Source organism: Marmota flaviventris, chromosome 2, assembly GCF_047511675.1.
Source record: "Marmota flaviventris isolate mMarFla1 chromosome 2, mMarFla1.hap1, whole genome shotgun sequence".
Classification (NCBI taxonomy): domain Eukaryota; kingdom Metazoa; phylum Chordata; class Mammalia; order Rodentia; family Sciuridae; genus Marmota; species Marmota flaviventris.
In genome coordinates, this window is record NC_092499.1 from 203,470,579 (window position 1) to 203,493,437 (window position 22,859).

Below are 22,859 nucleotides of genomic sequence, written 5' to 3' on the forward strand. Positions count from 1 at the left end.
CTTTGTCATGTCCAGCTGATGCACTCAGCTCTGCCTGAACATGTGGATTTATGTGAAGAATTAAATATTAACTGGAGTCATTGCCCTGGAGAGAAGCAGAACACAGGGAGAGAAAAGATGCTGAAAACAGGCCCAGTGGGCCAGGGCCCCTCATGGAGGCAGAGTGTTGTCGGAGCTGGTGGACTGTGGGGCAGCCCTCACCTTCTTTGACAGGTGAAGTCACGTGTTAATCTTTGTTTGCAGGTGGGTCTGGGAGCCACATTCTCTGGGGCAGCGAAGACTCTTGTACTGGAGTAATTGTTAGTTGATTTCCCAAGGCCAGGTCTTGCCGGGTGACCTGCCCCAATGCCTGTGTTTCTGTGGTTGGGAGACTGTGTTTGTGGACTTCCCTGAAGCTGACAGAGCTGGGGTGAGGGCAGAGCCTCTGGGAAGCTCCCAAAGCAGAGGCCAGTTTTCTCCTGTTCCTGGAATAGCTGTGGGGCCATGACATTGTCTGTCTTTCTGGTGGATTCCAGAAATGAGGGATTGTATAAATGCTGTGTGAAAAAGAAAGTGTCCAAAGTTTCTCTTTCTCCTCAGAGCCAGCCTGGCTGGCACTCATCAGGTTTTCCTTTTCTGACCCCATATCTTTTTAAACCCTCAGAAAATGAGTTCCAGGATGAACTGCTGACCCAGAGGTGGACACACAGGGACAAGGCCCACATCCGCAGGACCTCAAGACATCTCCTGGGCAGACACAGCAAGGTGAGGGCTTGGCCTCACGGGCTGCCCATGCCAACCTCCTCTCAGCTCCTAAGCATGATGCTTGGAGGGGATGGTCATCAACAGGATCCTGACTAGGCAGAGGGTAAATGCGGACTAGGACCATCTAGTCACTTTAAAATGAACTGAAGAAAAAATACTCAGTAGAGTAACAGACTCCCACCTTCCGGGCAGCTCTCTTGAGGTGTGTTTGCACCTGGGCTTCATGAGATGCCTTAGTAATCTGCTCTCCATTTCTCCTGCTTTGACCTTGTGTTATTGTCATCTTCCTAAGTGTGGCAGATGGTGCATGCCCCTCCCATGCCTGCTTAGAAGGCTGGATGGTGGTGACCCAGACCCCCACCTCCCAGGGACACTATGGAGGACTGTGAGGTCATGAATTCTGTAACCCACTCGTCCCATCACCCTCTAGCTCCAGAACTTCCTGCTGTCCTGCTCTGTATAAGACCGGCTCCCCAGGGCCAGGTAACCCCAGAGCTGGGTGTTGAGGTGGATAGCAAGTACACAGGAGGCCCTTCCCAGAGATCAGATGCTGACCTCTCACCTTGATGTGGTGATGATCTTCCAGCTGCGGAGATGTGGATGGTCTGGGCGTAGATGAGGGAGCTTTACTGCTTGGAGTGGGAACTGTATCTGAGGGCACTTGCATTTTACTGTCAAAGAGCAACATTTTTTTCTTCTTTGTAGTACTGGGGATTGAGCCCAGAGGTGCTGAATGAACCACTGAGCTAAATTCCAGCCCTGTTTATTTTTGATTTTGAGACAGGGTTTCACTATGTTGCCCAGGCTGGTCTCAGACCTGCAATCCTCCTGCCTCAAACTCCTGAGTTGCTGGGATGACAGGTGTGGCCACTGTGTCTGGATAACATTTTTCTTTTGAATCTGTGGTTGAGAGTGTGCATTTTACTAGGTCTATTATGGCTACTTGCCAAGCACCCCCCTCATTTTGGTTCTTTTGGGATGTCAGTATTCTGCAGATCCATATTGGAGCCTCAGGCACAAGGAATACTGATTCCGTTTGGAATTGTGATATTGTGTTTATCATGGATTTTTTGCATTGTTGTTAATGTTTTAAAATATCACATTAAAATATTACTTTGCTGGGCTGGGGTGGTGGCTCAGTGGTTGAGCGCTTGCCTCGCATGTATGAAATCCTGGGTTTGATCCTCAGCACCGCATAAAAATAAATAAATAAAATAAACGTATTGTGTCCAACTACAACTAAAAAAATAAATATTTAAAAAAAAATTACTTTGCTTTATCACTGAGGTTTTGGCCTCACTCCCCTTACCTCGTCCCACCTCTGAGGGTCCCCAAGCTGCACTGGCACAAGATCATGTGACTACAAAAGTGGCCTGACTTGTGATCAGGGTGCTAAGTAGTGTTTTGTGCAATTGTCCAACACCCTATTAGTTTTGGGTAGGAGATTTCATGGCCTAGGCTCAGAGGGACAATAGGGGACTGTCCAAACTGCAGCCTCCATGAACAGCCCGTGGCCCACACTCAGGTCCTCTGGCAGCAATGTTGGTTTCATGACTGCTCCGAGAGCCATTTTCCTCCATTCAGGTGAAAGGACCTGACTGTTCTTTGTTGATAATTAAGTTAGGCAAGGGCCAGAGGAAGAGGAAGAATGTGAAGGCTGGTTACCAGGACTGAGGGGTGGCACAGGTGGTATCCTATGACTAAGGAGGCCAAGAAGGGGCAGCACAGAGGACAGTGGCCTGAGGCAGGAGGTGGGTGAGAAGAACTGGTGTGCAAAGTAGTGGGGCAGCCGGGGCCTTCACCTCTGAGTTCAGCACCAGGTGTGTGGACAGCTCAGGGCAGGGAAAGGGCGGTCAGAAAGTGGGGAGATGGGGTGTTAGGGGGTTGTGCAGGCAGGGTGGTGGCTCTGTGAAACCCTTCTGGACGTGGAAGAATGTAATACCTGGGCCCCTAATCACGTAATAGTGGGTGCCTGGAGTTGTGGAGTTGACTGCACAGCCCCTTGGGATCCCGTGTCCTTGCTTGCAGGGGAGGGAAGTGCCACTGGTGTGTCCTTTCTGGCTACCTCACTGGATGCTGCTGTGTGCTGATATTTCTCTATGCCAGCGTTTTTAACAGGTGGATGCCGACATGGCCGCTTCATCAGGGTGTCTGTTCTGTAGCTACAATTTTTAACTGGGGATTGGAGTAAGCCAAGATCCTCTGCTTAGAACTTGTAGGAGACCCTCAGACACCTTGGATGATGCAGCAGGGTGTCGTTGCTCTACCAGAGAAGGAGGCTGTCTATTCAGCTGCAAGCAGTTGCACAATGGGTGGAAAGCCAGGAGGTTTCGGATGCACAGCTGGATGTCTCCCTAAGGGAAGCAGAGTGGCCACTGCGATTGCCAGGGTGGGTGGGTGGCTGCGATGTCTCCTGGTGGGGCACAGGGATGTGAGCACATAATTCTCCACTCTCTACTCTGCACCTGCTTCTCTCCTTCGCACGGCTCTTCTCAATCTGAAACGAGCTCACTCCTCTCAGACGTGAGTGAGGTCAGTCACTATATGTCCTGCAGAGCTGTCCAGCATAGCTCATCTACAAAGGACAGATGGAGGAGTGGAGGAAAGGGATGGTCAGAACTGCCTCTGAGTCCTGGCACAGGAGGGTAAAGCGGCACCTTCAGAAAGACCTGGGCAGAGACAGCTGTGGCGGCCTCAACTGAGGGAGCTGGGCTCTTGAGATCCAGAGAATAGGAAGTAGGATACCTACGGCAGAGCCTGCACTACACAGATCCCTGTCACCTGCTGCCAGGGCTTCTTGGCAGTGGCCCCTGCTCAGCATTGGCTCCCCCTGGAGAGGAGGAAGCCATTGTACTTCCTTCTCTCCTTGGACCAGGGGGCTGCTGCTGAGGCGAACAGGGTGGGGGTCATCTTTGCCACCTCTTCTGTACATGTCTCCCTCATCCTGTTTCTTCTGGGCAGGAGCTGCCTGCATTCCCTGGGGGTCAGCAGGAACCTGCCCCCAATCTAGGTCTCTGAAGGACAGTGTCGCACAAAAGCCCGGAGGCCTCCTGCTGGTCACTGTGATCTACTCATCTATGGACTTAAAAAGTCCCCCTAGACCCACCCTAATTCTCCAGCTTTGCTGGCCTTGACAGCATGTTTAAAATAACACCAGTGTGCCTTCCTTCCACCCAGGGTGGTGAGTGGCCAGCCCCTTGGTGTCAAGAGCCCAGCTCCCTCAGTTGAGGCCGCCACAGCTGTCTCTGCCCAGGTCCTTCTGAAGGTGCCGCTTCACCCTCCTGTGCCAGGACTCAGAGGCAGTTCTGACCATCCCCACCCTTTCCCCCATTCCTCCATCTGTCCTTTGTAGATGAGCTATGCTGGACAGCTCTGCAGGACATATAGTGACTGACCTCACTCACGTCTGAGAGGAGTGAGCTCGTTTCAGATTGAGAAGAGCCGTGCGAAGGAGAGAAGCAGGTGCAGAGTAGAGAGTGGAGAAGTGGGTGGGAGGGCCAAGGCCTGGCCCAGACCCAAGGCAGCCAAGCCCCTGGGGTGGAGTACACTCCACCGGACGTGTTGCCCCTGGTGTCCTCAGGTCTCCCTGCTCAGCTCACCCTCCCACCCCTGCCAGTCTCTCCAGCCTTGTTAGCCCCTCATCTTGGTGCTTGCTCATGAGACCTGCTCCCACCTCCCTAGGGTGAAGCATGGACCAAGGGAAGGCCTAGGCTTGTGCCATCTGGGGCCAGGACACCTCCTGCTGGGGCCAAGTGAGGGATTCTTCAGAGAAAGGAAGGAGGGATGGGGAGGAGAGGCAGGGCGGTAGGGCAGTGGAGCCTGGGCTAGAAGGGGCAGGTAAAGGTGAAGGTCCGTGCCAGTATGCCAGGTGCAGGGAAGCGTGAGTCCCTTACAGTCTTGGCATGGATCACTTACGTCGGCTGTGTCCTTGTGGCCACACCTGCAGGCTTCACGTGCTGGTGCATCTGCTTTTTGGTACCTGAGTCGGTGAACATTCAGCTCAGGGGACTTGTTTTTGGCCAGGATACTGTGCAGAGTCTGAAAGGAGCTGGTCATTGTGAGAGCTGTGCCTGTCTGGAAAGAAGTCACACAATCGGTGCCGACTTTACTAAAAAGAGATATACACCAGAACAAAGCAGAAACACTCTCTTAGGGAGACTGGTCTTGTGCAGAACCAAGAGAGCAGACTGAGTAGATGAACAAAGAGACATCTCTCTCTGGTTAAAGTGGCAGAATAAAATATGTTTGCATTTGTGGAGTGCTCTCTTCCCACAGTTTTCCACAGAAGGCGGGAGTGTTGGAATATCGGTTACAGTTGCAAGGCCTGTTGAGTGGGGGCATGATGAAGTTGGTGTTAGAGAAGCAGAGTGGACGCTACCCTTGAGCAAGGTCACTGGCCCTGCAGTGGGAGTGGGGAGCTGGCCCTTTCCTTTCGCCCTCCAGGCGAAAGGGTTGTGCAAAAATAGACCCTGTTGGTTTGTGCTTGAAACAAGTTTTTTTAAAATCAATATTTATTTTTTAATTTTTGGTGGACACAACATCTTTATTTTATTTTTATGTGGTGTTGAGGATCGAACCCAGCGCCCCGTGCATACCAGGCGAGCGCGCTACCGCTTGAGCCACATCCCCAGCCCTGAAACAAGTTTTTAAAAACCAAATCTGTGAGAAATTAAGCACCTGTATCTTTGGCATCAGTGAACTGCCCTTGAGGGCAGGGTCTGTCCTTGTGTGGAAGTGGGGGAATGTGGTCAGGGGGTTGCCACCAAATCCAGAAATGGTGAGCTGGGGTGGTGCTGGGCACAGGGGTGCCCTGGGCATGGCCACCTTGTGGGGCAGGACCTCAAGGCCAGAGGACAGCAGACCCACCTCATAGCACTTTGAGTTCTGACAAGGAAGGCCATGTGGACCCAGTGGCTGGCTTCGTCAGAGCTTTGCCAGTAGCCTCCAACCTGTCCACCATGGGTTCCCATTAGAAAGCAGGTCCTCGTTCCTGCTGGTGTCAAGGTCACAAATCACCCGGCTCCTACAGATCAATTCTCACATCAGAGAGCCTGGCTTTCCTCCTGTAGTCCAGCTTTCCCCCTTAGATTCAAAGCTTCACGCGCTGAAGAGAACTTCTCACTTTTTGACCATTTGATGCAGATAAATTGCAAATGGAAAGGTGCTCAGCAGAATGAATGCCACAGCTGTTAGCTTCATCAATGGCGCTCACAGTGTGCTAGTAGCGCCCATTACACATCCCTGCAGCCCTCTCTATTCTCTGCTCTTTGAATAATTTATCTGCAGGAAATCCAAATTGCCAAGGCACGCTTTAACCTAACAGAATGCTTGCCAATTTCCTTGGGAAAATGAACGGGGGAAAAAAAAGCTATAGATTGCATTTCAGCTGAATGCAGCGCCTGGCCATCAGATGCACGGCTCCATTGTGAGGCCTGTGTTGGGAGGCTGTGGGCCTGGGCTCTGAGCGGTCCACCTTTGAAGGCTCATAAATGTCATGAAGTCTCTTTGACACCTGCTCCTCTCCTCACTTTAAATGTGAGCCACTGGTCCATGGGGAGCCTTGGCTTTAAAAGTAGAAATCACAGTAATTGTCCTCTGTTTTATGGAGGGCTGTAATGAACATGTGGCTTGTAGCTCTGTGCTCCCCAGCCCAGAGCTGAGAGGTTTTATAAATTACCCAGGTTTGATTTTTCTTCCTTAACAAATCACATAGATCATTGTATGTTATGCTGCTGTGTGGGGAGATTCACTTTGCAAATTCCGTTTCACTAATTGGGAAATTTCCTTTTTCTTTCTTCCCAGGTGATAACTGTAGACATTTCTCTCTTGTTGGCTTTTAGGACCTAAAGCCCCACCTAAGACAGGGGCTCCTGCTTCTCCCCAGTCCTTTCTTCTATAACTTCTTCCCCACTCTCCTGCTTCCTCCTGGACAGCCTCATGCCTGTCGCCCTGGCCATCCTGGAGTGCCTGGTCTGGGATAGGTGTAGGTTTACTCCCTCTCTGACCAAGGGGACAGGTGGTGAAGGCCAAGCCTACCCTCTCCTTCTGGGGTGTGTACATGCCCCACCAGCCTGGCTCTGGTTGTTTTGCTCACTACAGAGTGTGCCAGGGTTTTATTTTCAGATTCATCATGGTGATGCAGGACAGCCTGTAGCACCCAGGGACCTCATCCCCAGGCATGTCCTATCTGTGACTGTCACCCTCCTGGGGCTCTTCTCTGATTTCCTAGCAAGACCATGTTGCAGGCAATATCCCCACCGGGGCTGGTCACAGGTACGGAGTACAGATAGGTATTTGGGTCACTGATGGGTTCAGGCAGGGCAGCCAGACCCTGAAGCTATAGCATGTGTGGGCAGGGGATGCCTTAGGCTGCTGGGATCCAATAGCCTGAAGCCAGTGTGTTAGAGGCATTGATGCCTCTGCTGGGTGGGAAGGAAGCATCTCTGTCTTTGGGAAGCCAAGCCTTGGGGCATTTGGGCTGCCCCACTTCATGGATGGTGGGCAGCTTGCCCTGGTGCCTCAGCACCTGCCTGGCCAGGTGAGCAGTGCTGCTTCTTGCCATGCCAGGATCCCCTGGTGTTCGGAAACACTGTGCTCATGAGGATTAAGGAGGGCAGGGCCCGCACTTGGGCTTTTGTGGGCAGGTACAGGGCCAGGACAGCAGGGGCCAGAGTTTGATCCAGAAAGTGAACTGATGGCCCCACGATGATGACTCTGGAATGGGAGGAGCTGGCTGGAGCTTCCTAACCTGGCAGCTGTGTTTTCTTACAGATGAGCTTAGAGAATGAAGACAAGCGGGCCAGGACGCGATCCAAGGCCCTCCGAGGTGAGTGCCGTCTGGTCAGCTGGAGCCCCGGTCATGGCTGGCTCTCACTGCCACCTCCCCAGTGGTGTCCCTAGGAGAAGAAGCCCATAACATGGGCTCGAGTGAATGGTATGCCCCTTGCCAACACCAGGCCCTGGGGCTCAGGGACCCATCTGGAGGTATTGAGGCCTTTGGCCCAGGGTGGAGAGGTGGAGATATATGTGGCTCCACTGGCTTTCCATTGCCAGCCCTCTTCCTCCCTCAGAGGCTAGTTCTAGTACTGTGGAGAGTGGGAGATCAGGGGGTACAACTGTGGGTGGGAGGAGGGGGCTGAGGCTCTGCTCATCTTGCGAGGACTGAGCCCCGCCCCTTGGCCAGTCTCCCCTCCTGGGTCCTCTGAAGCTCCCTGCCATGCCCCACAGAGCGTCTCAGGGCTCTGAGCCGTCAGGAGTGCTGGTCCTGTTGGACCTCTGCATCTCTTTGTAGCCAGTGCACATCACTGCAGGGATCAGCCACTTGTCCATCTGTCTTCTTCTCTGTCCAGCTTGATCTGATGGCTTATGCCTCCTGCTGAAAGCCAACATTTTTCTGCAATTAGAGAGAAATATCATCCTGGACCCTGAAGGCCCAGAGAGGATCAGATCCACTGTGCAAAAACCTCCAGGGGAGGGTCTGAAGGCTGAGGCTCCACTGGCCTTGGAGCATGTTCTCAGAGGTCAGGAAAGGTGGGTGCCAGAAAAGCAGCTCCGTGCTGCCCTGGCTTGCCTTTCTGTAGACCCTTGGCCGCGTTACTTACAGGGTGCTCTTAGGACAAAGTGCCTTCCAAATTCTAAGTCTTACATGTGTTTCCCTATTTTCCCTTCTCTTACCAGGACCCCCAGAGACTGCAGGCCCTGACCTCAGGTGAGGAAGTTTTCCTGTTGGCCCCACACTTCCTGTGTGCCTCTGACCTGGAGATGTCCTGGGTGTTCCCCGAGAGACCCTGCTTTCCTTGTGTCCTGTCTGCTATGTATATCCCTACTTGGCTGGAACTTCCTTCCTCGGCTCTGTCCTGGCCCACCATGTGGGGCTGAGCTTCATGGCAGGGACCCAGTGCCAGTCACCCCCAAGACATGGAATGTTACCATGTCCCCAAACTAGTAATAAGGTGTTTCCTGGAGAATCTCGCAAATGCTTCAGTTTGGCCATAAATGAGAAAGGGACTTCCACATTCTGAGTCTCTGTGGACCTGAGATATACATGGGAGTCTAGTGCACTGAGATCTAGCAGTGGCTGGGTACAGCTGGCAGTTCTGGGATGCCCTCTTCAATGGCTTAAGGTAAAGATTCTTACTAAACTGTGAAAAATTGGGGCAGGTAGTGTCTTATTCTTCCGCACACACTGCTTGAGTGAATGGCTTCTGCCAATCAGGACAATGCAAGGCCCCAAAGGTCACTCTGTAAGCTTTGGGCAGAGGTGAGCAGGGTGCCAGTGTGCCTCCAGTGTTTGGGACTGTAAGCTGGTGATGGAGGAGAAGGGGTGGGAGGGCCGCTCTGGGCCCCAGGCTCTGGGGTGCTGTGGTTGCGGCATCAGGCTCAGGACTTCTCCTGGAAGTGCTGCCTGGTGGTATATTTGTCCTGTTTGTGAGGCATGTGAGCTCATCCTCCTCAGGATTAAACTGCATCCAGCCAGAACTAGACCAGTGTTCTACTGCTGGATGTCAGCCCTGGGTCCAGGACGGGAGGTGTGAGGGAGTTGCAGTCATACCAGGCACTGCTGATCTTCTGGCACCCCAGGGCTCAGGGGTGCCCAGAACAGGCATTCACTGGAGCACTTGGCCAGCTCCTAGGAGGGGAGCCACCTCTAAGGGGCCAAGTCCAGGAGGAGGTGGTGTTCACCTGGGGACTCCTTCTGGACACAGGTGGGAGGAGAGGCCCAGGCAAGGAGGCTGAGGGAGGACACTCAGGCTTTGGTCGAACTTCCAAAGAACAGAAGGAAAAGTGGCTTGAAGTGGCTGTGCTTGTTGCTAGCCTTCCTGAATGGTCTGGCAGTGCACATGAGGCTGGTGAGCATCTGGACTTTGTCACTGCATTTGTCCTGTGCTCTCCACCTGGTTACGTGCTACTAATGATGCCCTTAAACTTTTCTGGGGAGAAACCAGGGGTAAATGCCTTGCATCTAGAGTTCTAGCAAAAATTTCTTCTGCAATTCTTCGTTTTTGAGAGGCGATGCTTACAGTAAAATGAAACTGAGTCTGTGCCAAGGAATCAGCACACTGTGCAGGGGCCTCCCCTTCCTGTGCATGCATGTGTTCACTGGTCACAAGTTGCAGGTGGTGACCATCTGCTATGTGTGTCAGACATGGTGGGAGCATCTGGGAGTTGGCCGGTGCTGCTCACCCCAGAACCTGTCCACCATGGGTTCCCATCAGAAAGCAGATGAGACTCTGTCCTGGTGGGGCTCATGTTGTTGTGCCAAAACAGAGAACTGAGCTGTGTCTGGGAGGAGAACATTATGGTCTGGGTGCAAATGGTGATGCAGGTGAGCTTACACAGAATCACCTGGGGGAGCTCTTGTGTGCAGAACTCAGGATCAGAGACTTAAGCCCTGTTACCTCAGGGCTCCAAGCATGGACTCCCCAGAGCTCAGGCAGAGCCCTCAGGAGGATGCTGGCTCCTAGGTGGCAGCAGGGGCTTGCTGTGGGGTGAGCAAGGGGTTTGGCTCCAAGCCAGCAGGACCCTGTAGTGCTCCTCTGGCTTCTGGAACTCCTGAATTTTCCTTGAGCCCTGAAATAAACAGTCTAGTTCTTGGGAGAAGAAAGGATGTTGATGGTTTTCTCTACACACTCAAGGGAGACCTGACAGTTTATATTCGGTTGGGCCTGGCAAAGTCACTCGCCACTGGAAAGACTCTCTTGTTATGGAGCATCAGGCTTAGTATCTTTGAGACATGCTATTGAGCCAGTCAGGGCTGTCTTCAAGGGCAAAGATCTGGTACCCAGGATCCCCTGCAGTTGACCCTTCGTCTTCTGAGGGACTTCCTCCTTAAACTACCAGTGGACCAGCTCCCCGCTGGAGCACAGGTGGTGTGGGGGCCTTCTGCTGCCACAGAGTGGGAGGGAAGACAGATCCTTTGAAGGGCAATAGCCAAGCGTGAGCTCCTAGCTGGGATTTGGCCTCTCTCCCAGCTTGGGTTTCTAATGCCTATAGTTCATTTTTGGGCCCTTCAAGGGTGTGGTCTGGGATGCCTGCTGAGAGGTGGCCACCAGCCAGGCTCTCTGCCACCACACCAGAGTTACTTGCTTGACTCTGATGACTGATGCCAGCATCATGGCAAGGGCGCTGTGCTGGGGCCTTCAGGAGGCCTGTTGTTGGGTGCTTTGAGCACCCCTGGGCACCTCAAGTGGCTGGGGAGGGCCTGACGTGGCCTATCTCTTCCCACAGTGGGTGGAGGAGGCTCCGGGGGCCTTTGTAGCTGCTCACCGGCCCTGGCCCTGTGGCTGAGCACACGGAGGCACCATGTAGCCCTGCTGGTGCTCACCCGTGTGCTCTCAGGGGTGAACCTGTGCGGCTGTGAGGCCCAAGGCTGATGTCTGCTCCCACTTCAGCCTCTGGAGGCATTGGCAGGTCCCGAGGGGGCTCTGCCCACTTCTTCCTCTACTTCTGTCCCGAAGTAACTTTGCCAGTTCCATGCATTTGGGCCCACAGCTGGGGCCCTCACCCTGGGTGGCAGGATGGGAAGATGCCAGTCCACCTGGCTGGGGACCAGGACTCTTCTGTACAGGGTGGCGGGTGGCTTGGAGCAGGTGACGTGTGTGGGGCAGTGCAGTGCCCCCCAGGCCTCCGCAGCAGCTGTCGCCTAATTGCCTGATTAACTCAGTGATTAATCGACTAATTGGGACCTCAGCTTCAAATCCTCAATAACAAGGAGCTTTTTGTGAAAAGTCTCAAAGCTATTTCTTGAGAGAGTGAGAGCAAGTGTGGGCCTCCAGGGGTAGCGGCCTCCCCTCTGTCTGGGAAGGAAACTAGCTGGGGTCCCTCCCCGCCCTCCCTCCCTCCCTTCCGCCAGCCTCTTCCTGGCTTCTCAGCACACCAAGCATCAGCCCTGGAGTGTGTGGTGGCCTATGGGGGAGGGGTGTGTCGCAGGCTTCGCTGGGAGACTGACTCTGTTACAGACAGTTCTGGCGACCCCTGACGTGGTTGGTGAATGTGGTCTGCAGGGCCATTTGGGCTCCAAGCTGCAGTTAGGCCATGGTCAGTCACACTAAAACCATTGGGGGTATCTGGACAAAGGTGGGGTTGTGACCCCACCTGCCCCCCCTTTGCAGGCTGTGGGAAGAAGTGCCATGTTTTTGGAAAGCTGACCCCAGGCAGGACTCAGACTGCTTCAGCAATCTTGTGAACAGTGGGGCCTCCAGGGTCTCCTGTGGGGGCTCAGGCTTGCCTCACCCCTCCTTCAGGGGATCTCTCTTGGTTTCCCTGGCTTGCTGCTCTGCAGTGCTTTGGGGTATTGGCAGCTCCTTGCAGCCCCCAGGAGTACCAGGTGTGGCAGACCCTGACCTCATGTTCCAAAATGCCCCTCTGTACTGCCCTTCCAGGAGGGCACCTCGAAGAGTCACATCCCGGCTGCCAGTGCTCATGGGTTCCTACTGATCTGCTCATGCTGACAGACGGTCTGCAATGGGGAAAGATGTCCGTTCAGCAGATGCCTTGCTCTCATTCACACAGAACTTTAATTAACCACACTCATAACACTATAACAAGCCATTCATTTATTTAAATGGGGTGAGTTATTTCACTAATTTTTAGCAAACTGCCAGGGCCCATGCTGTGATGAGCTATTGGGAGGCCATCCCCTCTCCCCAGAGTCAGGATTGGGATACCCCTGAGCCCAGATCTTGTTGCCTGGGGTGACCTCTCCTGCTTGTCTCCTCAGCTGTCCCACCCCAGGATGCACAGGATCTGGACATGTCCGGGGCAAGTACTCCAGGCACCGCAGGTAAACAGTCCTCGTCTCACCCGGGGTGGCCCTTCCCCTGCCCTGGGACCTTCTGTGAGCCAGAACCTTTCATTTCTATCTGCAGCCTGCTGAGACCAGGCTGACCCCCGCCCTTCTGAGCCATAGAGTCCCAAGTGGACCGTGTTCCCGGGGCCTTGAGGAGGCCAACTGGGCAGAGCTTGCCAGAGCAGTAGCTAGATGAACTCTGCTCTGCACCTGGTTTTCCCACCGGGGGCTGCTGCAAGCACTGGATGTGCCTGTGCAGCAGAGTTTGGAACTGGCCTGGTGCACAGTGGGGATGGTGCAGGCTGCTGCTGGGTTGTCAGTGTGGTTGCCTCATGTGGTCAGCTTGGCCTTGAGTGTCCCCTGCAGTGCAAGTTCGCAGGGTGGGTGTGGGTGCAGCAGTCTCAGGTGAGGGGAAGACTGGGGTGGAGTAGACGTCCAGGATCTGCTCGAGAGCATGTGGGATGTGGGTCAGGTCTCATGGGTCCCTAGGAGAGGAGGAGCCTGGGTCAGCAGCCCTTGAGGGTCCAGGAGTCCTGCTCTAGGTGTGGATGTGGCTGCCAGTTGTAATGCAATTAGGGATTGGACCATGGCCCAGCTCATGCTGGGCAAGTGCTCTATGACTGAGCTACACCCCCAACCCCTAGGAACTTTTAAACATACATAATTAGATACAGAATTTCAAATACATCTTGGGGCTTGGGGCTTCCAGTCAGAGTGGCTGCAGAGGGGGCTGCTCACCAGGCCTCCGAGGCCTCCCATGGCCCTGACCTGGCTCTACCCTCACCCTCCTCTCCCTTCCAGTTTACAGAGTTGCCCACTGGCCAAGAAGAGGAAGCTGGAGGGCACGGAGGCCGAGCACCTGGTGTCTAAGAGGAAGTCTCACCCCCTGAAGCTGGCTCTGGACGAGGGCTACAGTGTGGACAGTGATGGCAGCGAGGAGGCCGAGGTGAAGGAAGCCTCTGTTTCGGATGAATCAGAAGGAACTCTGGAGGAGGCTGAGGCCGAGATGCTGGGACAGGAGGAGATTCATCGTCCTGAGCCAGCTGAAGGTGCTTTGTTGCTCTTTCTCCTGCGAATAAAGGGCGCTTAGTGTGGCCTGGAGAATGCAGCCTATGAGCGGGAGGGAGCTCACGCCGAGCGAGGGAGTCTTCCTGAGAACAAGGACTGTCTTGTCCTGACCTGTGCTCATTCCCTGGGCGGGGGAGGGGGCGGGGGGGGGGCCTGCACAGGGCACGTGGTCTGTGGTGTGTGCGAACACCGAACAGGGAGAGACTGGAGGGCCTGTGTGCACATGGGGCTAGTGTGCTTCCACGGTCATGGTGTGTCTCTGTGGGTGGCTCTTGGAGTGTGTCCTGCCTGGCCCTCTGCGAAATCTGCCTGGGTGGGTCTGCTTGTCCTCAAACACTGAGGGGCAGGTGCTGAGGAGGTGCCTCAGATTAAGCCTTAGGTGGTGGGGAATCAAGTGGGGCCTCTGAAGGTGGGGTGCCTGGGGAAGCCGAGAGGGGGCAAGTGGAGGCTGAGGGGCCTGCTTCCCTGTGGAGCCCACCATGGCTGGCCATAATGGGGGCACAGCCCTTGGCAAATGTGGGTAAAGGTGGCCCCTGAGCCACAAGGGAAGGGTCTGTCTCATTCTCAAGAGCCCTGGCAGATCCGTGGAGTCCAGGGTCAGGGTGAGGCTCTAGGCCAACCCCTACTGCCCCCGCAGTGTCTGGTGTCATCTGAGTTTCAGGGCTGGGATGGAGTCTGTTTTTCTTTAGGAGAAATCCAGGATGGGGCTCTTGCCTTTCCCTGGGGCTCTGGAGTGAGTAAGGGGCTCATGGAACCAAGCCAGCCTGTGTTCCAGGTGGAGAAATTCTGACTTGCCTGCTCCTGGAAGAAGAGCTCCTGTGTCCAATGCCCTGGGCTGGGCACTGTGGCTAGAGCATCTACCCTGGTGCATGTGGATGGTAGAGTGGCTCCCACTGTTGCCAGGAGTGCTGGCCCAAGTCCCACAGGGTCTGCGTGTAGTGACCACGCCTTAGTTATTGTGGCTGAAGACTTAAATTTTAATCCTTTAAAGATAAAAATGCTTCTCAATCATGAAATAATTTTTAAAAATCTGATTTGCTTTTTAAGCTCCTTTGTATAAAATGTAATGGAGAAGAAACATGAATTCAAAAATATCAAAGTAATCCTCAATTTTAAAAATGCAGCAGTGGCTTATGACCTCCTAACAAGTTCTCCATGATCTCTGGATTCAGGCAGAGGGCTGGCAGGAACAACCACACCTGGCCCCCACGTCCGGACTTCCCAGTCTCCTGGGCTGTGCTGAGGGAGGGTGGGTGGGGCAGGGTGGGGCTGCTGCTGGGAGCCAGAGACCTGGATGCTCCCCACACACTCTCCTCCAGCCCCCATGGCGTTTCTGATTTTGTGCAGGAAGGAGCCCTGTCAAGTCCCATTTTGGACCTAACCCCATCGGCAGTCCCACTGGCTCCTCCAAGGGCAGCTACAGCAGCTGCCAGGGAATCATCGCAACTTCTCTCCTCAACCTGGGCCAAATTGCTGGAGAGACCCTGGTGGGGGAGGACTCGGGCCAGGTGGCCAAGACGGGCCCCAGTGTTTTGCACCTGCTTCAGGAGGAGGTTGTGGAGGGGGCCACCAGTGACGAGGGGGAGAAAGATCTCTTTATCCAGCCAGAGGATGCAGAGGAAGTCATTGAAGTCACCAGTGAGCGTTCCCAGGAGCCGTGTCCCCAGTCCCTGGAGGACGAGGCCAGCGAGGATTCCAGCAAGCAGAAAGGTGTCCTGGGCCATGAGGAGGAGGAAGAGGAGGATGAGGAGGAAGAGGAGGAAGAAGAAGAGGAAGAGGAGGAGGAGGAGGAGGTGGAGGAGGAGGAAGAGGAGGAGGAGGAGGAGGAGGAGGAGGAGGAAGAAGGGGAGGAGGAGGCCACTCCTGAGGTGATCTTTGAGGAGGATGCCTCCCATAACTCTGCCCAGAAGTCCCCCGAGCCCCGGCGCCTAGAGCTGCCCAGTCCCAAGCCTGAGTACTCCGTCATTGTGGAGGTCCGCTCTGATGATGACAAGGAGGAGGATGCAGGGTCCCAGAAGTCAGCGGTCACGGATGAGTCGGAGATGTACGATATGATGACCCGAGGGAACCTGGGCCTTCTGGAGCAGGCCATCGCCCTGAAGGCTGAACAGGTGCGCACCGTCTGTGAGCCAGGCTGCCCGCCTGCTGAGCAGGGCCAGTTGGGCCCAGGTGAGCCCGGGAAGTCGGCCAAGCCCCTGGATGCTGTGCGGAAGAGCTGCTACAGTAAAGGTAGGCTAGCAGTGATCTGCCCTGCACTCCCACCTCCCTCCTGGCTTCCAGGTGTGGAGTACAGGCTGAGGGAGAGACACAGCTAGACGCCCTTACTGACAGAGATGGGGTGTGGGGAGGACAGAAGATCAGACAGGGGCAAGTACTCACAGGACCATGGGCCAAGCTGCAGGGAGCAGGGGAGCAGGCTTGTGCCACTTTATGCAGGGAGTCTGGGAAGACATCTGAGACTGAGATGTGTGTGGGGGGGCAGGCGGGGAGCAAGGGATGTCTGTCTGACTCTTGCTTTTCTAAGGGAGTGGCCTGTGGTTGACTCTGTATTTGGGCCTGAATTTGGCCTCTAAGATCAGGGAGCTGCCCTGACCCCTGACTCCTCTTTTTTATCCCAGGCCAGGCTCTCTTCTCTGGATGGATTGGGCAGTAGTACTCCCTGTGCCCTTCCTCTGCCCACCCTGGGGAGGGTTGACTTACACCAGAGACTGGCCAGATAAGGAGGGAGTTGAGGGCTGGGGTTGATTCAGATGCTGGAGTCAGGAACCAAAAAGACAAGAGACGTGTACATGGGGTGACCCCTGGAAGACACATCTAGGTCACCCGGAGAGAGCCTGGAGTGAGAGGTAGCTCAGAGCACCATAGCCAGGTGGGCAGAGACAGGGAACACAATTTCTGGAAAGACCCACACATAGGGGACAGATAATGAGGGGCACAGGCAGGGATATGATTTCAGCATGAGGAGGGCCTGGACAGTGACTCTTGAGGGGATACCTTTCTGGTGACACAGATCGGGGTTACTGTCTGGGGGCCCAGATGGAAGCCAGGCTCAGAACTTGGGGCCTGGGAACCTGGACACACAGGCTGAGGGTGGGGCAGACTCAGGGACAGGTGCAGGGCCTGGGCTTGTCAGCTGCAGGTCTGCAGGTCAGGGCACACTTTGGTGGCTCACCGAGGGCAGCCTGGGTTCAGGTGTAGAGGGACTTTCAGGTGCAGAGTACCTGTTCCTGAAGTAAGGACATGGTGGCTGAGCTGAGGGCACGGGGCAGCATTGTCAGCCCGTGTGGACAGAAGTACATCCTCCTGCATTGAAACAGTGGTGGACTGGGGAGTGGATTCATTGAGAGCTCTGGACCAAGACAAGGGTTGGGCACAGGCACCCTGGTGCTTGATGGGTGAAACTCTAAATTCCTGCCCTGCCTTATGGGTTGGGACTCTGAGCTTGGGGACATCCTTCCCTCCTGAAAGGTGGCCCAACCAGAAAGAGCATCTCTGAGATGTGGCTTTGCTTTGAGGTTCTTCCATGTCCTTCTGATCCCCACATTCAATAGTGACCTACCTGGGCCTGCAGAGGCCAGAGGAAGCCAAGGATTGAGATCTGGTATGGAATTCTGCATAGGCATTTCTTAGTTATGAAGCTGTAGATAATCTCCTTAAACTCTGTCCTCCTCTTTTTGTCAAATCCCAAGGACACCCTGGCAGTGGGAGGCAAACTGACTTCCCCTGCCTTACAGAGGGTTGCCCACATGCCTCCATACCCAGAAGGAGGGGCAGAGACTCCATCCCACACGGATGGTTCTCTTCACAATGCTGCTTGCCCTGTTTTAGGGGTAGATGCCTCTGGGTTTTGGACCAGCTTCTCCAGGGGCACCTGCTGTTCAGTTCCTGTGCCTTTGGGGTCCTGGGTGGTCTTGCCTCCCTTCTCTCTGGACAGCCAGAGTGAGGGGTGTGAGTGGTACCTGCATCTCCCTGCCCATTCCCCTGCCCAGCCTCCTAGCTCTATGTGGCATGTCTTGTGTGTTTCAGATGCTTCAAGAGCTGAGAAGCGTGAGATCAAGTGTCCAACACCAGGTTGTGATGGCACTGGCCATGTTACTGGGTTGTATCCTCACCACCGCAGCCTGTCTGGCTGTCCCCATAAGGACAGGATCCCCCCAGAGAGTGAGTAGCTCCATGCAGGGTATTTGGAGGAGTCCATGGGAGGGGCAGCCTGTCCAGGGCCTTGTCTCTTAGGTTTCCCTCAAACTGCCTAAGCCTGAAATTTAGCCCTGTGACATGGCTGGGGACAGCAGCCTGCCCATTTCTGCCTGGAGATGCCAGTCTTGGTCAGAACCCTAGGAAGTTGCATAGACCCTGGCTGTCAGCTGAGAGGGAAGGTGGAGTCTGTACTTTCAGGTTGGAAGCTGAGAACTGCAAAACAGAAAAATAAGAGGTTTCAAAGTAAACTCTAGATTCTGACCCAGGAGGAGTCCATGGTGAAGGGACACGCCTCACCTGGCTGAGGGTGGGCTTACGTTTACAGACTCTACAGAGGCAGTCACCCTGAGCTGCTGCCTCAAGCTACTATGGCTCTTCTCTGCCTACAAAGCTGCAGGCTTCAGTCAGGGCTCCTGTAGCCTCCTTGGGCGGTTCTCCCCCCATACCAGGTCATCGCTGTCTGCCTTCTCTGGTTTTCTTACAGTCTTGGCCATGCACGAGAATGTGCTGAAGTGTCCCACTCCTGGCTGCACGGGCCAGGGCCATGTGAACAGCAACCGCAACACACATAGAAGGTACCTGGGTTGATCTAGGCTGTGGTGGGGAACCTGGGCTGGGCGTATGGTGTATGTGCTCGCCCTGGCCTCGAGCCCTCACCTGGGATGGGCTCTGGCCTGACATGTGGCCCCTGAGTGATAGCAGCTTCCCTGCAGCCGCTTGATGCAGCAGTTACAAGGTGAGGGCCTGTGCGTATCCGAGGGGCCTTTGTATGGACGGAGTGGCACCTGGAGCTCTGACCCCCTGCTGTGTGGCTGCCCACACCCCTTTGACTGGGGGTGAACATGTGCCTGTTCTGAAAGGTCTGACCCTTGTGCAGAGGGCCAGGTGACGACTTTGTGTCTTGACCATTTGGAAGACCTCTGTTCGTGGGTGAGCGACAAATGTAGACATAAGCAGGGAGCTCAGGGGACAGGGCTACACTCTGGGCTTTTCTGAGCAAGTGCAGAGCAGGTGGACATGAAGCTTCCAGGCCACTGACTATATTTAGTTGTTGGTCATCTCCCTCCATGAGAGGGGTCCATGGTTCTAGCTCATCTGAGAGCAATGGTCAGCCATACCCTACAGGATGTGCCTGGGCCCCCGTGGGCAGACACTCAGATGGAGAAAGTGCCAGAGCTCTCAGGCTCAGTTCATTGGACAAGAGACCGAGTTCCCAAACAATGTGATTGTGTCACCCCCATGTCCTAGAGCTGGCTCCTGAGCTCACTGTCAACCCAGTTTTGACAGGTGGAACTGCTCTGCCCTTATCCTGGTCACTTTCCTAGGAAGGTACAGAATCTTCCAGGGATAGTGCCCAAGTTGTGGTCTGAGTGGGGCCCTTGGTTCCCCCAAGTCAACTTACAGACGTCATCCAGAGAGGTTCCAGAGCCTGGCCCTGGGAGCTGGCGAATGACCAGAAAGTCAGAGGGAAGCCTGGTGCCAGGCCTAGCCGAAGAAGGTGTTTCTGTCTGGGCTTCACTACCCTTTAGTAGGCATTTCATTTTTGTGTGTCACTGGCATAAATTTTCCAAAACAGAAATGAGCAACTTGTACTTTGAGGACTCAGGACAGAGCCAGAGAGAAAACTTTGTCCTGTGGGAATGAGTCAGGAATACACCTGGGATTCTCACTGAATGATGCTACTCTCAAACCCACACACCTGGCCACCCAGGACAGCCTGGCCTGGAAGAAAAGACTCAGGTTTCTCTCCTTTTCTTTCCTCTAGTTTGTCTGGGTGTCCCATTGCTGCTGCTGAAAAATTAGCCAAATCTCATGAGAAGCAGCCACCACAGACAGGAGATCCTTCCAAGAATAGCTCCAATTCAGATCGGATCCTCAGGTGGGTGATATGAGCTACAGAACCACTCATATGCACCACTCATCCCACAGGAGAATCCCCTGCTGTGGCACTCACGAGACCCTCATCCAAGGCACAAACCTGCATGAGCACTCTGGTCTTAGGCACAGGCTGCTTTGCCGTGCTGTTCTCAAGGCACTTGCTCCATCTGTAGAGAAGACCCTGTTCCTATCTGGAGACAGCAGACCATACCATCCCAGGACAGCAGACATCCAGGGAGCACCATGGCACTAATTCCTGTCTGTCCTGTCTGTCTTTCCATCCTAGGATAGACCCTAAGGCAAGGGAGAAGGAAGGGTGTAGGCCTTGCTCCCAGCACTGCCTCCTGTGTGGTCTGTGAGCATCGGAGGCAACACTGGGCTCGTGTATGTATTGGCTTGTAGGTTTGCACACCTGTGTGGGTGTGTGCATCCATGATACATTTACATGTGTGTGCAACTGCGTGTGTGTATGCATTTGTAGAATACTCTCAGCAATGCAGGGAGTTTCTGAAAAACCTCCCAGGATGCATCTGCTTAGCTCCCTCCATACAGGTGACCCTGGGATCTGGGTTTCACAGATAAACTCAGAGGTTTGGGCACTTTCTCAAGGCTGCACCTCCTGACTGGTCTGTTGTCAGAGCCTTATTCTCAACTGCAGTCTTCCACCTGGTGGGGCCAAGAGGCTCCATGACTCATTTCCCCTGCTCGTCCCCGTTTCTCTAACAAGCTTGCTCATTTCTCTCTTTCCCTGGTTCTCCTATCCTTGTTCCAAGTTCTGTCCCCCCACACAGGCGCACAGGAGACAGGCCATCATGCCCAGCGGAGGCCAAGCCCTGGCTGACACAGTGCTGCCACCTCTTTGTGGGCCTCCATGGCTACCGCCCTCTGCCTTTCCTGACATGGGCCTGCAGAACCTCAGTCAGAAGATTTTGGCTGCCAACCATGGCTGTGCCACACTCTGGCCCTTGACTGGCTTTTCTAGAGAGTCCCTCAGAAGCAGTATTCCCATTCATTGCATCTCTGGCTGGGACAGGGCTCAACTTCCTGCTCATGGGTGGGCGTGCTCATGTTCCATCCATGGGCTCTTGTGGCCCTGCAGGTTCCCGCTGGTATGTTCCTGATGGCTGGTTCCCAGATGGTTTGAAGCAGCTTCTTTCCTCCATACTCTTTGCTTTTCTTTCCAGCTTTCTGTCAGTTGCTAATTTGATCCTTTCCCTGACATGATGTAAGTAACTGATAAAATATTAAAACATCCTGGGTATAATGCCTGCTGAGGTTAGGGGGAGAAACAGGCCCTGGACTTGGAGGGGACTGGGACCTGTTTGTCCACCTCTGGAACTCCAAAGTTCTTATCAGGCTTCATCGACATGCTGCATTCCCCGGTCCCTGCTGAGCACCTGACCTGCAGCGGTGCCAAGTGCAGGAGCCATCTTCTGGGCTGCTGATTCCATCTGGCCCACATTTCTGGGGTCCTAGCCTGGGGTGTGAGGAAAGGCTTTGCAAAGCTTCTTTGGTATCTATGACCCCAAGTCTAAAGATCCTGGCAAAACACTGGCCAAGGAAAAAGTGGCACAGATGCTAAGGTCAGAGTCAGTGTGTCCCTGCTGAAGCCCAGTGGCCATGTGCTGCAGCCTCCCCAGGTACTGCTGGCCAGTCTAGCCTGGGCCCCTTCCTTCCTGATGCTAGGTGCATCCCATACTCGGGTGCTGTCTGGTCTTTCCAGGCCCTTCAGAGCTGGCCTGAAGCTGTAGGTTACCTGGTGCTTCTCTTCTGAGGCCACATTCAAGTTCTTAGAGTGCCTCGTGCTTGGAGGCCTCACCCATTCTCATACCTCACAAATCACTGAAGTCACTGCTTGGTCCAGATAAGGACAAGGACTGCTGGGTGCCCACTGGGGCTGTCTCCCCGCTTCTCTGAGCGGACTGGTTCAGAACGCCCTCTGTGCTCGTTGGTCTCACTCTCCCCGCCCCCGCAGCCTGCCTCCCTTTCTGTTCCCTTGCTGTACAAACCCTTTCCCAAGGACTCTTCAGTGGACCTCAGTGGACCACAAGCTTTCTGTGGCCTTTTCATGCCTGCTGCTGACCCTTTTAGCAAACCCTCATGTGGCTGTCTTCACCCAGATCTGAGAAGAGGTCCACTAAGTCCTTGCCTGAGGAAGAACTGGGTCAGGGGGCCAAAGGCCATGATGTTACTTTCAAGCCAGTGTCCCCCCCAGACATCCTGATGTCCTCCTTGCTGGAGTGCTAGGCTGTTCTGCTAGGTAGTGGTCCACCATTGCGCTGGGCTGTGCTACAGCTGGGCTCCCTGCTGAGGGCTTGCCAACTGTAGTTGAGCTGGAGGGCAGTTTCAGGCCGTTTCCTCTGGCCACTGCCGTCTGCACGAGGAGGTAGTGCTCTTCCTTGCGTGTTCTTATTGCTGCCTCCTGGTGAGTAGTCCTTCCTTGTACTGATCACAAGCCTGCCACAGGAGCTGGCATTCTGATGGTCTTCAGGGGTAGGCTATGGGGGTGTCTCCCTGGGTCTCCGTTCTCAATGGGCTACAAGGGCTTCCTGCCTGGGCTGTAGGATAGGACAGGGAGGGTGGCATTGTTTCCCTGTCCCTCACAGGCTCTGATCTCTGTCCCATTCCAGGCCCATGTGCTTTGTGAAGCAGCTTGAGGTCCCTCCTTATGGGAGCTACCGGCCCAACGTGGCTCCTGCCACACCGAGGGCCAACTTGGCCAAGGAGCTAGAGAAGTTCTCCAAGGTCACCTTTGATTACGCAAGTTTTGACGCTCAGGTTTTTGGCAAACGTATGCTTGCCCCAAAGATTCAGACCAGCGAAACCTCACCCAAAGCCTTCCAATGTAAGTTGGGGAGAATCATTCTTGTCTTTCTTCTTGCATTGCTTTTGGGAGGGTGGGCCCAGTGTTCTGAGGAGCTGGAAGGGACTAAGATGGAAGTCCGAGGTGTTGGATGCCCTGGGGTAACTGCTATGGCTTCCTTGAGGCCCACGTCTCTCCATGTGCTTCTGGGGACCTTACATGTTTCCTAAGTATCTGTGAAGCAAAACCAGGTCCTTTATGGGTGTATGTCCAGAGACTTAAGAATAACTTCACTGACGTGGCTCACCCTGAGAGGGCCCCCTTTCCCAATGCAGTGGGGAGTTTACTCCTAGCAATGCCACTGGGGAGGGTCAGACTGTG

At 54.5% G+C, this 22,859-nt stretch overlaps 1 protein-coding gene across 1 annotated transcript in view; it reads left to right on the top strand.

The window, feature by feature from the left end:
• The first annotated feature begins 7,515 nt into the window (after positions 1-7,515).
• Positions 7,516-22,859, top strand: part of Myt1 (myelin transcription factor 1) — a 34,561-nt gene continuing 19,217 nt past the window's right edge. The window contains exons 1-9 of the mRNA XM_027954288.2: positions 7,516-7,570; positions 8,422-8,452; positions 12,464-12,526; positions 13,334-13,581; positions 14,948-15,829; positions 17,627-17,761; positions 18,282-18,372; positions 19,563-19,676; positions 22,306-22,520. Coding sequence (XP_027810089.2) covers positions 7,516-7,570; positions 8,422-8,452; positions 12,464-12,526; positions 13,334-13,581; positions 14,948-15,829; positions 17,627-17,761; positions 18,282-18,372; positions 19,563-19,676; positions 22,306-22,520 — 1,834 coding nt within the window. The remainder of the gene's footprint in view (positions 7,571-8,421; positions 8,453-12,463; positions 12,527-13,333; positions 13,582-14,947; positions 15,830-17,626; positions 17,762-18,281; positions 18,373-19,562; positions 19,677-22,305; positions 22,521-22,859) is intronic.